At 44.9% G+C, this 15,044-nt stretch overlaps 1 protein-coding gene across 1 annotated transcript; it reads left to right on the top strand.

Annotated features, from left to right (window-relative positions):
- Positions 1 to 2,023: 2,023 nt before the first annotated feature.
- On the top strand, positions 2,024 to 13,887 carry LOC118786690 (collagen alpha-2(VIII) chain-like). Its single transcript, XM_036541953.1, has 3 exons — positions 2,024 to 2,085; positions 7,250 to 7,442; positions 11,741 to 13,887. Exons 2-3 carry the CDS (start codon positions 7,277 to 7,279, stop codon positions 13,651 to 13,653), a joined length of 2,079 nt encoding a protein of 692 aa, XP_036397846.1. The 5' UTR covers positions 2,024 to 2,085; positions 7,250 to 7,276; the 3' UTR covers positions 13,654 to 13,887.
- Positions 13,888 to 15,044: the final 1,157 nt, after the last annotated feature.

The following is a 15,044-nucleotide window of genomic DNA, read 5'->3' as shown; positions in this document are numbered from 1 at the left end:
TGTGTGATGTTTTCTTTTTTTCCATTTTTGTCATTTTTTCCACTGCCCCAGTGAGTCACCAGTGCTCTTTAAGAGAAATTAATGAAATAACATTTACATTTATGTCTCATGGATTAAGAACATATCAATTATCTACATTTTCCCCACTAATGTTGTAATTTTATACCTACTCTGTTGTACTTTTCTCTGCTATAATATATTGTACTGCTCTATACTGTACTGGTAGACTGTATACATTCTCTGTCTACTCAATATTGCATATGGTCTGTTCTATAGTCAGATGCTGAAGTTAATCATTTTGGTGTTTCCCACGGCACATGCTCCTAAGTCATGCATACCTCTCATAGCTGACAGTCTGGCTTTCAGAGGGTCTCCTTTCCTGCTCCTGCTTCTGCCTTCAATGCTGTTTCTCACTCTTTGCAGAAACCTTGATGTTCTTTTTTACACATTGCATACAATGACTATTATTTATAAATGCAGGCAGCAACTGCAGACAGTCTCTTTAGCATTCTGTGTAGGTATTTGTCTACCTGTCTGTCTAGCTGTCTATCTATCTGTTTATTAGATCTGTTTGTCTGTCCAGATAGACCGAAGCAGAGTTCTTTTTCTGTCGTGAATGAACAAAGGCAGAAATAAGCAGGGTGGAACTGTGTGGCAGCAACACCTCATGATGAAGGTGCTTTCTGGTGGAGAGTAAACAGGAAGAGAAGAGGTGGGGGTGTTCCAGCCCCTGAACGAGGACCATAAGAAAAGAATGTTTGTGTGGGTGTGTCGTTGGGGTGCAGGCAGAGACCCCCAGGAGGATCTTATGGGAACACCCTTTCCATACCATGAATGGGCATCTCTATTCACACACAACACACCTGCAAAGCACAAGTTCCCCTGTTGATGACATCATCAGCCCAAGTGCCTGATGACATCATTCCTCCATTGCTGTCTTTTTCTGTTATTAATCATAACTTACATTGCTTTCATATTGTTTTAACACAGCTGTATATTTACTTTGGTAGTGCAGGTTATGTACACTGCTCCAGGGTGCCATAGCAGAGTTCTGTGTTGGAATATGAATTGGCAACCACCTCATCAGGCCACACTGCAAACTGTGAATAGTTTATCTGCAGCCAATGGTGTTTCCAAACCGTCATTGTTGTTTCACCCATTGTTAAGATCAAAAGGGCTTGCCTCTGGCTGAACCCCACACAATCACGGTCATGTCCTGCTCAATAACCTCTCTCAGACTGTATACACATTTGCTTAAAAGTTGGTGTCTCTTGAAACCATGTGGAAGATGTGAACAACAACTTGAGTTTCCTTTGAAAAAAGGTGGGGCAAGTTCAGCGCAAAAGGTGGTTCACAATTCAGTTGCAGTTTTGTGCACATCGCTATTCAAAGGTGAAAATCACACCTTCATAATTTAGAAGGCAAATATAAATTTGAATTGTGTATATCAGCGTCCCTGACCCCTGGGCCTGGATTAACCACAGACCCTCACAAACGCATGCATGCGGTACTGATTTTCAATGCACTCATTTTTTCAGTAATTGTGGTGATCGCTGAAATTGCTGAACTCTATTTGTGGAGAAACAAAATAACGCTTACAATTAATGTTAAGTCAAAATTAAAGGCAAATGGTAATTTAATCAAAGGCTAACTGTCTCCAAATCCAAATTCTCTCTCTCTCTCTCTCTCTCTCTCTCTCTCTCTCTTTCCATCCCTTGCTCCATCCCTCCCACTCCTCTCTTTCCTGCTGTAGCTGCGATTCAGAAGGTGGGTCTCATATATGCTCGCTGTCAGCCAGCAGACAACAGCACCGCAGAAAGCCTCTGTTCCTGCAGTCTGCACAGGCAAATGGAATGAGATTTTTATTCAAACAAAAGGAATAACATTTTTAGGAGAGAGGGACATACAGACTTTCCTGCTGCAATACATTTTTTTATCTTCATCCTCTGCATATGTAAATGTAGTTTAGCTCTCTCTGAGTTTCCAGGCTCTCTCAAGAACTGCATTCTCCTTAACACTGTGGCTCATTTCCAAGGAAGCTGATTGATTGACACAGATTGTAGATTCCTCAAGCTGTTCAGAAAGGTAAGAATGAAATCCAGTCTTATCCTCTCTTGTTGTTCCCTTGCCTTCACAATGTATTGCTAGTTACATAACTATTTTTCATCATATGGTGCTGTGAGCCAGTGAGGGAAATCAGAAGACAAAAGGAAAAGAGCTGAAACTGATGCCTTTCCTTTCTTCTTGCTCAGAGTAGACCTAACAGAATTCTCACTGCTGCAAATATTTGCAGGATAAATTCAAAATTAAGTTATTACATTCTGTTTTTTAAGTTCTTTCTATTGCTTTTTTGACTGTGTGCATACAGCTACAGTGGTTATCTGTGGAGCCCCTTTCTCCAACTCTCTCTCTCTCCATCTCTCTGCCCCTATTTCCCTCCCTCTCTTCCTCTCTCTCTCCATCTCTCTGCCCCTCTTTCCCTCTCTCTGTCTCTTTCTCCATCTCCCTCTCCCTCTCTCTCTCCACCTCTCTGTCCCCCCCCCCTCTCTTTCTCTCCCTCTGTCTATAGAGTAAGGGAGCTGGTGTTGATTATGGAACTTTGGGTTTGGATGTCTTTCTGTGGCCTCCATTATCAGCTGTACATCTGCCCTGTTTTTTCCCTTTCCAACACAGTCCAGTCATAGTTTTTCTCACACGTGATGCAGTGGAGGGCAGCAGGTTCGAGAGGGGGAAGTTCCCAGAGAGGCTTGTCTGGTCGTGGATGAGGAAAAATGAGGGTTCAAGAGTAATCTGGGGAGGACAGAGAGCAATGAATTCCTTGGGAGGGCTTATATCCGCTTGCTCTGGGAGTTCCTGTGCATGACCCCTGTGTGCATCTGTGTGTTTTTGCTTTGATCTGTGAGTGCAAATAGAATCTGCCTTCATGCATTGACCCTGGATCAAGTTCTCATTAGCCATCAATAGTTAGGATTAGGGCTGGGTTTTCCAGGCAAGTGTTGCCTGTAAATGTAACTGTTTGTTAGTGTAGGGGTGTGTGTGTGCAGGTTAAAGAGGACATGTGTGGATGCATGCCTGTGTTCGGTGTATTGTGTATGCTTTTATGGTTCACACTTACTGTCTTTGTGGAATATTTGTGTGAGCAGTGTGTTATTTAAAGGTTCTGGGTGTTGTTACCTAAAGGTATCTAAAGTCTGATTCCCAGATGGGTTACTGCTGTTTTACCAGAGAGTCAGTTAATATATATTCATCTGTATATGCATAAAACATGGATCACATCTAAGTCCCTCTGATAGAGGTGTGTGCTAAGTAATCTGTGGAATAGGTGTGTGTGTTTGTGTGTGTGTTTTAGTGTAAACCAAGGCAGAATTAATAATAATTTTTATTTTTAATATTTTATTTTTACTTGGAAAAAAATGTGACATCACTGATTAGGGGGGTCACAGCCCATGTTTGCCATGCCATACTCTGCAGATGGCACATCCCTTCTCTGCACACCATGGGTCCTCCTCATTCGCCTCCATATGCATAACTCAGACCCCTTCATATGCAGAATCCTTGTGTTCATATTCAGAATTCTCTGTGTCTGAGTCATGGAGCAGAGCAACGGGTGTTGGGGGGTTGGGGGTTTCACTCAACATTCATACAAGTTGGTGATATGCTGTTTTCTTTTCGGAGAGCAGTTCTCAACCTCTCCACTTGGACGAGACAGAAAGCACCCCAGCCTGGGAAATGGCTAGACACTGGAGCCCCTTTGGCTCCTGGACAGGATTGCTTTGTGGTGCTGATGTGTGAAGCTGAGAATGTTCTGGGCCGTGCCGGCAGACACATCAGTGGTGTGATGGAGAGACAGCAGGGCCCACCTCACCCCTATGCTGTAATACCTTTTTCAGGAAACAGTGTGGTTTACTGTTCAACTGGGGAGTGTATGTGTGTATGTGTGTGTTAATAGTTTATACCAATCTACTCACTGCAATTCATCACACTCCGTTACACTCCATTACACACAGTGTATACCACCCTGTTTACTCACTGCTATTCATCACACTCATTTGTGTGTAATGTGTTCCCACCCATTACACACCCCTGCCGATTACACACTCTCCTATCCACTACACACTCCCACCCCTTACCCCCTCTCATAACCATTACACACTCTCCTATCCACTACACACTCCCACCCCTTACACCCTCTCATAACCATTACACACTCTCCTATCCACTACACACTCCCACTCCTCACAGCCTCTCATACCTCATACCTTTCATACTCCCCTGTCTATTACACAGCCCTGCCCATTATACACTCTCCTATTCATAACACACTCATACTCTCCTGTACATTACACACTCCCATCTATAACACACTGTCTATGCCCAATCTATTTTATTCATTTTTGGTCATTATATTCACACCAATTGCACATCCCTACATGCTCTCCTACCCACAGCACACTCCCAATTGTCACACTCTCCCTTTCATTACACAGATTCAATGTATGTGAATATACTTGGCATTAAACAGTCTTCACGCGTGTGTCTGTATGGAAAATCCAGTGAATACATGTGTAAAATACTGATCACCCCGGGCAAGGATCATCACTAAACTGATCAACACTGTACGGTATTAGACAGATTTCATCCATAATTAGTAATGTAGTTACATAAATGGTGATTAAACCCTATCTCCCCTTGTAGCTCAGTGCTTTAAACGAACGAATTGCATGCATAATAACTTAGGCGCTGTAAATCTAAATGATAAAGAGGATAAGTCTAAAGACTGTAGTGACTGTGTGTGCCAGACGCATGTAGGACAGAGATGTAAATTAGGGCCAGCTGGAGGCCTGGAGCCCGTTTGAAGGCCTTAGTCCTAGAAAGATCTATGACAGAGTGAATAATGCTGGGCATATTACGTCATCCATGTGTCAGGGGGATGCTCCTCTTTGACTCCCACCCACAGTAGATATTTAGCTAGTTCTAACACAGTATGCTGTCTGTGCTCTGTGGCAGTAAGCGGACTGCGCTGTGTGCTTTCTATTCTCTGTGACCATACGTTCTCTGACAATGTTTTGTGCTTTGTGGCTGTAAGACCTCTAATGTTGCTCTATGCTCTGTGGCCATAAGCCCTCAGACTGTGCTCTCTGGTGTCTGTTACAATAAGCTCTCTGACTGTGCCCCGTGACTGTGAACTGTGGCTGTGTTCTGTGTCTGTAAGCCATCTGCCTGTGCTCTCTTTTGTCTGTGACCATAGGCTGTCTGACTGTGCTCTGTGGTTTGTGACTGTAAGCTCTCTGACTGTGCTCTGTGGTTTGTGACTGTAAGCTCTCTGGCTGTGCTCTGTGGTTTGTGACTGTAAGCTCTCTGGCTGTGCTCTGTGGTTTATGACTGTAAGCTCTCTGGCTGTGCTCTGTGGTTTGTGACTGTAAGCTCTCTGGCTGTGCTCTGCTTCAATGCATGTGTGATTGGCAGCCAAAGGGAGGTATTTCCTGTGCCTTGCCCCTTTAGCTGCCAAAGTGTGAGAGACTCCTGCCAAAGCAGTGCCTGTAAGCCATTAAAGGAGCAGTCACTCCATCACGGTACAGCTGCTACATGAGAAAGGTGGGCGTGAGGCCGGCTCGTTAAATGCAAAGAAAATAATGAGGTTCAAAATCACAGGCATGGTGACTGATCTGCCAGAAGGGGGCAGCGTTTTCCCTGATGAAATTCTCCCTGGCCTCACCCAGTCATGGAAGGATAGATATTTTTGCTGGTCTGCAAGTTACAATGTTTTTGTCCTTTCATTTACAATTTTGCTATGCTGTTTCCAGTAGTCTGCTATAACTGCGTCCTTGTAATAGCTTTCCAGGAAGAGGAGTGCTGTGACAGGAGCGAATGATAGTGTGCGTGTCAGTGTGTGTTTGTGTGCACATGTGCATGTGAGGGTGTGTGTGTGTGTGTGCATGTGTATGTGTATGTGCGTGTTTGTATGTGCATGTCTGCGTGTGTGTGCGTGTGTGTGTAAATGGGTTTTCGAGTGATCAGTAGGCATCAGCACAGTGTTTTGTGATTGTATCACATGATGAGGTTACAGAGTGAGAAAAGAAAACATACGGGTTGGAGACACATGGTAACTGTTAGGAACGTAATTAAAGTCTGCCGATCTAACACTCGAAGAACATGTTACATATGTTCTGTCTCTGAATGTCATCACAAGATTGCCTGAGGGTATTTTCCTTCCTTGTTGTTTCAGCCATTCATCATAAGATCCATCTTTCTGAGTGTTTTATTTGAGGGTCCTATAGTCTGTCCCCAGCTGGAGACTGTTCTGCTCACTGCCATTTCCATGGTGTTATGTGCTATTTTGGTTGCCGTTGCCAAAAATGTGGTGATTTTCTTTTTTGTGTAAATCTGTTTTAAATAATGTATAACCACAGCCCGGCCATTAACTATTTCTTTTTTTTTTTAACTTGGCCATCGAATGACTTGAATGACTTTGCCTGCTCTTTGGTTACTCTGTTTTGTTAGATGTCTGGGTATTTGCCTGATTTTCCTTTATTTTCAAAAAGGGAGAATAAAACCTGAATTGATAGAGGTGTAGTGAAACTAATGAACAGTAAGAACAATTTTACAAAAATGACAGTGGGAAAAGAACTGGCTATATTTGGTTACAGTTGTTTAGACCAAGGTAATATGGGATAGAAATGACCAGGTTTTCTATAAATTATATAGCTAGGTATCTACTGAGGCAATTCTGGGTTAAGTACCTCACCCAAAGGTACAGGAGCTCTGCCCCAGCAAGGAATAAAACCTGCAACCTCTCAGTTATGAGCCCTGCCATTTACCACTATGCCACACGTCCACCCTCTCAGGTGTTGCTGGGTATAATGTATAATGCGGGAAGGATAAGGAATGTCTGAATATGGACACTATGCATAGGAAGTCTGATTCCACCTTTCACAAGCCTGGAATTCAACACCAGGGATGTGAAAAACTGTGTAGAAGCTGTAATGTGAGAGTAAGTCTCACAGAGTACGTCTGGGCTGTGATTGTAGAACATTAATAACGTCAGAGTTAGTCAGCTGTGATTGTGGAACAGTGGTAATATGTGTGGGTTGTGGCCATATAGAACAGTAGTAATGTGACTGTAATGCAGTAGTTGAGTCTGTAGGATACAGAAACAGGAAGGACTTCATTTATTGTTTCAATGAGGATGGAAGGAAAAAGAGAAACAATGAAAGGGGGTCTCTATAACCCCTCTCCCTTCTCTCTCCAGGTTTGGAGCCCTGATTTTGGGGCTCTGATGGCCATGCTGCTGGTGCCCGTCTGTGTCCTGCTGTCAGTAGGGGGTGCTCTAGGGGGAGGGTACCCCTCCGTACCCCAGCCCCTGCCACAGATGCAGTACATGCAGCCCATGGTGAAGGGGCCCCTAGGACCCCCCTTTAGAGAAGGAAAGGGACAATACCTTGGTGAGTTCAGCTTTTTCTTCTCATGCATTTTTTTCCCATTCACCTGGCTGCCTCAGATCATATGTGTCTTTTATACTCAGGTAATTGTCTTAGGTGTACACACACAGGCGTTTACATATAGTCTAGCTCTGTCTATCTCTTCACTCTGGAAACTCCAAACATTCACTGCAGTCATTAATTGGCAAACTGGTACTTTAACAACAGTCATCACTCTGGAAACATCTCTCTGTCATTTTGAGAGAGAAATTCTGAGTGCTGAGGTCAGACAAGACTAAGATGGCAGCTTCATATTGTCTTCCTGCTGCTTGTTTCCAGTAGTGAGTTCAAACCTTGATCTTTAACATGACTGAAGACCTGCTGTATAGAACCAGCTGGTCTCTGCAGGGGCCCTGTGCTGTCTGAGATTGTAACTGTGAGCGCAGATCTGAAAGTGCACAGCAGTCATTGTACTCTGAGGATTCTTTAGTTCAAAATGTCCTGGGAGTTAGTTATCTGTTAGTACAGTGCAGAGTCCTCTGTTTAGAGATCTACAGAGGTGTTGTTTTCTTGGCAGCTGGTACTTATTCACTGACTACCCATTCAGACTGTGTGTGTGGATGCTTGTATGTGTGTGTGTGTGTATGTGTGTGTTTGTGTGTTTGTGTGTGTGTGTGCGTGTGTGTGTGTGTGCGTGTGCGTGTGTGTGTGCGTGTGAATGCATGTGCACGCACACATATGTGGGTGTGTGCACATGTATGGGTGCACATGTGTGGGTCAGTGTATGCAGAGTGTGTGGGTGTGTGTGTATGCACATGCTTGGTTGGGTGCATGTGTGTGTGCAGGCCTGCATGGATGTGTGGGGATAGGCTGTTATCTTTGTTACCAGAGTGGGACTCTCACTGCTGTAGGATGAGAGGTGGCATTGCGATGAAAATATGGATTATATGTATTACTAGTAGTGTATGTGTTTGCGTATGTTATCTCTTATGCTGAAACAAGAACACAATAGCACACAGAAGAGCACACATACCTTGCTTTAGATTATTGCCTTAGACAATAATCTTTATCAATATAAAGCTATTGGTACAAGTGGAAATATAATCATTTCAGTCCTCTTCTGCTACCTGCTGGGAAAAATTCATCACTGCACCTTCAGAGCCCTTTGGTGACTTTCAATCAGCATCTTATCCATTTCTTTGGGAAGGCGTCTCTGGTTTTGCTGTTCAAATCTACCACAGCAGTGGTATGTCCTAGGATCTGGACTAAGAACCATCTCCATAGTGAAATTTGTCCATTAATCATCATGTAACTGGATTATTTAAATGCAGCACAAATGATGTGCAGATTCCGATGTTTTCATATCATCTGGACACTGCCTTTTCCCATTCACAGCACTAACTACATCATCAATCTCCAGCTCATAATGACGTAAATATGAGTGAATTTGTCCAAAATATACCCAAAACGAGCACTTTACCATGTTTGTATAGCATCTATGGAACGATCTATGGAACGGCCCTTTACACACTAGAACCCTCTAGTGGTTCTGTGGTGCATTGCAAATGTGCTACATCTGGCTGAACAGATTAGAGCAGACTGCCAAAACACAGCCAGACTCCACAGTACCCTTGCTGTCCTGCAGACGGCTGCAGAGTGAGGAAGCACTGCTGGTGGCTGCTGTGTGCTCATGTTTCCCAGCCCAGGAGGGGCCAGATCAAAGAGCTATCTGGTTCTCAGTGCTCATGCTAATGCAAATGCTAATGCTTATGAGGCTGGGTCATTCATGTAAGTGTTCTCCTCTAGGGTGATTTAAAATTCATGAGATAATGAAATTTGAAGATATTATATCAAATTATGATGGGGGAACTAAAAGACAAATCAGTGGAAAATGATTGTTAAGAGATGATCTAAACACATTAGACACATTAGGAGTGAATTTTAGAAATTAAATTAGGTCTGAATAAAGGACAAAATATAAAGCAGAAGTGAAAAATAGTATGTGCTAGGTGTGTGCTACAGGGGCAGCACAAGATAAAGGTTTCTCTGTTGTCCCTTTCTGCCCTCTAGAGGTAGTAAAATGCTCTTCACTGCCAAGGGCGCCAGTCCTTCAGTCAGGCAGTCAGTCAGTCTGTAAACGACAAAGCCACCTCACCAGCTGTTTTCTCTCTCATTCCGGCCAAAAGTGTTCGCCTTTGTCCGCTGATTACTCTATCACAGCAGCTCCATATGCAGTTTAAAGGGAAGGCCACTGCATAGCGCCTTTCTATTGTTCCTGCCTTTCTTTTGTGAGCCATTCCAGTTCAAGGGCACCTCACAACTGCAAACAAATAATGCCAATGTTCCTGTTAAACGTCCACAGTTCCTGTTGCATGCCCACAATTAATTTCATCTGGGTGTTGCTCCTTCACAAGAATTGCAAGATAGGGGCAGGCCATACTTTTAAACATAATAACGTTAAAGGCCAAGGGACACACACACACAATCTTTCTCTCTCTGTCTCATACACGGAGGTGTCTAATTCTGCAGGTTAGAAGCTAGTACACCAGACACAGACATCGGACGTTTATGCTAATGCACTAAACCAAACAGAAACCAAGAAGTGACAAACATGCTTCTTGGTGCTTGTGCCAAATGATCCTAAGTGTACAATGGACAGCATTCTGTAAGTGTATCTGTGTGGGCAGTAAGATGACACACCCGCACCACAAGCACGTCAGTGTTCTTGTCTAAATGCATGCAAACACATTCCTGGCAAGATTTTCTGCAATGATTATCTGCAAAGTGGTTAGGTAGCAACCTGAATCAACAGCCGAAATTTGAAACATGCAAATTACCAACACCAAACATGCAGATTACACGGAAGACTACACAGGCTTCCAGGTATGAATCCTATGAAACAGAATGCAGACATACAAGTTTATCTACAGAGAGCAGTGGAAAAATGGAAAAAAAGTGCAGTCTTAACATCATAATTAGGGAAAAGAAGTCCTCTTATGGTTTCCGCGTGTACTGGAGCTGACAAAAGACTGGTTGGCTGTGCTGGCAACGTCTTGTCCTGTGTAATGTGTCATGTGTGGATCGTAAAGTGATCCCATGCACTTCAGCCTCACTGACCTCCAAAGGATGGGAGCAGATTGGGGATGTTTGAGTCTCTTTAAAGCAAACTACCTCATCTGCGCACAGAGGACATGTCAAAATGGTCCAAATTGTCCTTGGGAGTTTTCAAACTGAAACCAATTGAGTCCAGAAGCTTTCCACTGGCAGGTCCAATGGAAAACATTCCTGCCCTGGTTAACATAATTTTTCTAATGATAAGCGATATGCCACACAGGATCTGCTGGAATGATCAGTCCATCGCTGGTGCTCACAGGGTGACGGTGCTCTTACACACAGATACATTTGCATTCACACTCTCACAATTAAATAGGCTTGAGCTCACACACATTCTCAGGCTCACACAGGCACAAATAAAGTCTTACAGTAAGATCATGAGCAATTTGTGTACATTATAACTGTTTATTCACAAGTCTCCAACTACTAACAAATAATTATCAAAAAGTATTTTTCAGTACTGGTAGCTTTGGTGTTGCTTATAGGCAAAAAGTTAACATTAATCCCAAAATGAATACCACATGGTCGATTTCTCACCATAGGTGCTCAGTTAGGTAATCACTTTTTTGTAGATATTCTTCAGTATAACAGCTTGCAAAATAATGTGTAAAATGTATGCAATGGTATACAACATAACATCTGGTATCTATTTTCAGCAAGCAATTTTCTTATTGTTTTGTCTCTCACTTTGAGTACTATTCATGTACATCAACATCATTGGATTTTCACTTTCAACAGTGTATTCTTTTCCCCGTGCTTCTTTTGATAATATTCACAGAAGTGGCTGTCTCTGAAATGTCTTATCCACGGAATCATACAGAATAGCACAATTATGCCAGTGATATCACAATGCTAATATTTCTGAGTGAGTACATGTCGAAAGAAAATCCCATGTGTTGTTGTTTTTCCTCACTCTGAAATAGACAGCAATTGTAGAATTGTTCAGTAACAACTCATACATTCCTACTGTTCTATTCTAGAATTTGTACTAGAAATTCAAAGACTTAAGAAGGTACATGATGAAAAATTTGATCGTACAGCAAGGATGTTAAGGATGGAAAAAAGAATGGCTAGCAGGGAAATCCTGACCACGAGAATGAAGAATGAAATACTTAATAGAAATGGACACATAAAACCAAATAGATGGATAAAAAGATGAGACCTCATAACATCTCCCTCTCATTTCCCTTTTTCAACCTGTATTGCAGATGGTCCTCCAGTGATTCCTCAAGGGGAGCCTGGCCCTCCAGGCAAGCCTGGCCCTAGGGGCCCCCCAGGACCTCCAGGGGTACCAGGAAAACCCGGGCTTGGGAATCCGGGCCTGGATGGAGAACCTGGGCCCCCAGGTTCTCCGGGATTTTCCGGAATTGGGAAACCAGGGTTGCCAGGACCACCGGGGAAAATGGGGCCAAAGGGCATGAATGGTCTGCAGGGTGAGGCTGGTGCACAGGGTGAGCCAGGTCCCAGGGGGTTACCTGGAAATCCAGGCCTTCCAGGTCCAGTGGGCCTGTCCCTCAATGGTAAGCCTGGCCTGCCGGGTGGCAAGGGTCCCCCAGGGACCAGAGGGGAACCAGGCCAAAAAGGAAGCCCAGGAGCTCCTGGAGAGCCTGGTCTCAAAGGAGAGAATGGCAATGGTAATCCAGGCCTGGCTGGCCCCAGGGGCCCTGGTGGGCTTCAAGGGCTGCCTGGGGAACCTGGTGTGCCAGGCGTTGGTAAACCAGGACTGGATGGTGTGCCTGGGCCACCTGGCCCTAAAGGAGATCAGGGTGCTCCAGGAGAGCAAGGTCTGCCAGGTGAAACAGGCCCTCTTGGGCTACAGGGCCAGCCAGGGCCAGAAGGAGTGGGGAAACCAGGTTTGGATGGCTCACCTGGTATGCTTGGGCCAAGCGGACCAAAGGGTGAACCAGGAATAAGGGGCCCTCCTGGGTTACCTGGGGCACCTGGTTATGGCAAGCCGGGGTTGACTGGGCAGAAAGGAGATCGTGGACTCTCAGGAAAGCCAGGGCCCCTTGGTGAAAAGGGGGAGCCTGGGATGGTGGGTAAGCCAGGAGTTGTGGGCCCTGATGGACAGCCGGGAGCCCCGGGAATGCAGGGGTCCGTGGGGCTCCCAGGAAAGCACGGGATTCCTGGCGGTAAAGGAGAGATGGGCCCTGTGGGACCACCAGGCTTGCCAGGGATCAAAGGAGACCAAGGCCCTAGTGGGATGGTTGGACAGCCTGGCATTCCAGGGGAGAAGGGGCTGCCTGGCCCCAGTGGAGCTTTAGGCAAACCGGGTCCTAAGGGAGAGCATGGACATATTGGTTTACCTGGAAACCCTGGCTTAGTTGGCGCGCCAGGGCCCAAAGGGGAATCTGGGCTGTCTGGAGCCCCAGGTCCTCGTGGGCAGTCAGGAATCCCTGGTCTTCAGGGGCCCACAGGTCCTATTGGACCTCAGGGCATTCCAGGGCTGAAAGGGGAGCCTGGCCTACCAGGGCCAACAGGAATAGGGAAGAATGGAGACCAAGGAGTGGCTGGGCCCCAGGGGCCTCCTGGAAAACCTGGCCCCAATGGGTTGGATGGTCCTCCAGGACCTCCTGGTCCTCCTGGACCCCCTGGTCCCCCAGGGGTCCTCTTCAATGGCGAGATGCAGGTAGCTGGACTTCAGGAGACTGAGGTGGGCGGCGACTCGGTTCCAGATGGAAAGGAGGAGAGACCACAATACGTAAGTGCAGAACTCTCTGCCACTATGGTCCCGGCCTTCACTGCAATCCTGACCACGCCCTTTCCACCCTCTGGTGTGCCTATCAAGTTCGATAGGACCTTGCACAACAGTCTGAAGGCCTACAATCCTGCCACAGGCATCTTCACTTGTCCATTCCCTGGTGTCTACTATTTCTCCTACCATGTACATGTTAAAGGAACAGGCCTTTGGGTGGCACTCTACAAGAACAACGTTCCTGCCACATATACCTATGATGAGTATAAAAAGGGCTACATGGACCAAGCTTCAGGCAGTGCAGTGTTGGAACTCCAGGAAAATGACCAGGTTTGGGTGCAAATGCCCTCTGACCAGGCCAACGGGCTTTACTCAACCGAGTACATCCACTCCTCCTTCTCAGGGCTCCTCTTGTGCCCCACATAATGCCACCTGCTACACAGGAGCCAAAGAACACCCGCCATATAGTAGCTGGAAAACACCCACCACACTGGAGCCAGAAAGCACCTGCCATACAACGGCCAGAAAACACCTGGTGCACTGGCAGCCAGAAACCACCACCCACACAACAGAACCACCTACTTTACTAACGCTAGAAAAATCCACAGTATTGGAGCCAAAAAACACCCTCCTTACAATAGTTGAAAAACACCTGCTACACAGGAGACCAAGAATTCCACTGCAACAGGAAACTAATTAGACTAAATAAAAGCTGAATGTGGGGGAAGAGTTTCATGTTCCCACAATCCTCTCCCTCTTTCAGAACTATTCTATTCATCACACTTCTGTTAAACCTTTTGTATGTTTTGGTTGTATTTCATGATTATGAATATGATTATGTTTAGTGTTAATTATATTTGTTGTTATTGAATATTATTATTACATGTGTAATATGTTGTTACTGCTGTTTGTTGGAATCAGACTGTTGAGCTCATGGTTTGCAGTTTGTACTGTAGAGACAGTTAGTAGACCCATGAGACTGCACCAGGTAACTCTGTGATGGGACCTTGTAGAAAGCACACACAGCTGCTTCCTGGAGTTCATGCACACACGTTACCAGCATTCTCTTTGAATTGACTATCATAACTTGCCATCATTGTTTAACTGAAACGAACACATCTCAAACAACTGCTGTTAGTGCAAGAGCAGAGGCGACCAGAGCCTCTCTGGAGATATTTATCAGTTTGTTTTCTTGTGCTGTCTGTGCAGGAGTTTTCACTGCAGCAGGGTCTGCTTAAGCAGAGCAGTGTTTCAGTAACGGCCACGATGGTCCTGATGAGAGTGGGTCAGATAAGGTCACCTCATTCCATGTGCATTGGATGGTAAGGATCATGTAGCTGCATTCTGTTTTGATGCAGAATTGTATGTTCCCCTCAAAAACATATTAATATATACACCATATAGCTGAGCTACATGCCTACATGTCTTACAGCACATAGCACATATGCATATAGCACATATGCATTGCTTTGCCTATATGGAGATACGTCAGTAATATTGATTAATTGATTAGCGCAACAGATTGAGATGATGGAGATGGCAGAGATAATGGCCTCTTCCCTGGATTACCCTGGACCAAGCTGTGTTGTGTGAAGAGTCTAGTAGGTTATACCATGTTATGATCATTTAATCATAACACCATTATCACATTAACAGCATCACAGCTTTCGTGGTGCTTTTCAGATTCAAAGCCATTGTGGACTGGATCTATCACTAAGGGCAGCTACTCCTACAGTGTGAATGGTATCCATGTCACCTCACTGTCATACTTTAGACCTTGGTCAGTTAGAATAAAGACAAGCATCACTGTAAAGGGG

Source organism: Megalops cyprinoides, chromosome 12, assembly GCF_013368585.1.
Source record: "Megalops cyprinoides isolate fMegCyp1 chromosome 12, fMegCyp1.pri, whole genome shotgun sequence".
NCBI lineage: Eukaryota > Metazoa > Chordata > Actinopteri > Elopiformes > Megalopidae > Megalops > Megalops cyprinoides.
The sequence above is the reverse complement of the archived record's forward strand: the minus strand, read 5'-3'. Positions and strand labels throughout refer to the sequence as shown.

Excerpts from the sequence above, each read along its gene's own strand:
- LOC118786690 (XM_036541953.1), top strand. The coding sequence starts at position 7,277 with ATGGCCATGCTGCTGGTGCCCGTCTGTGTCCTGCTGTCAGTAGGGGGT. Across the intron at positions 7,443-11,740 it reads AGGAAAGGGACAATACCTTG|ATGGTCCTCCAGTGATTCCT; the intron begins GTGAGTTCAGCT and ends CCTGTATTGCAG.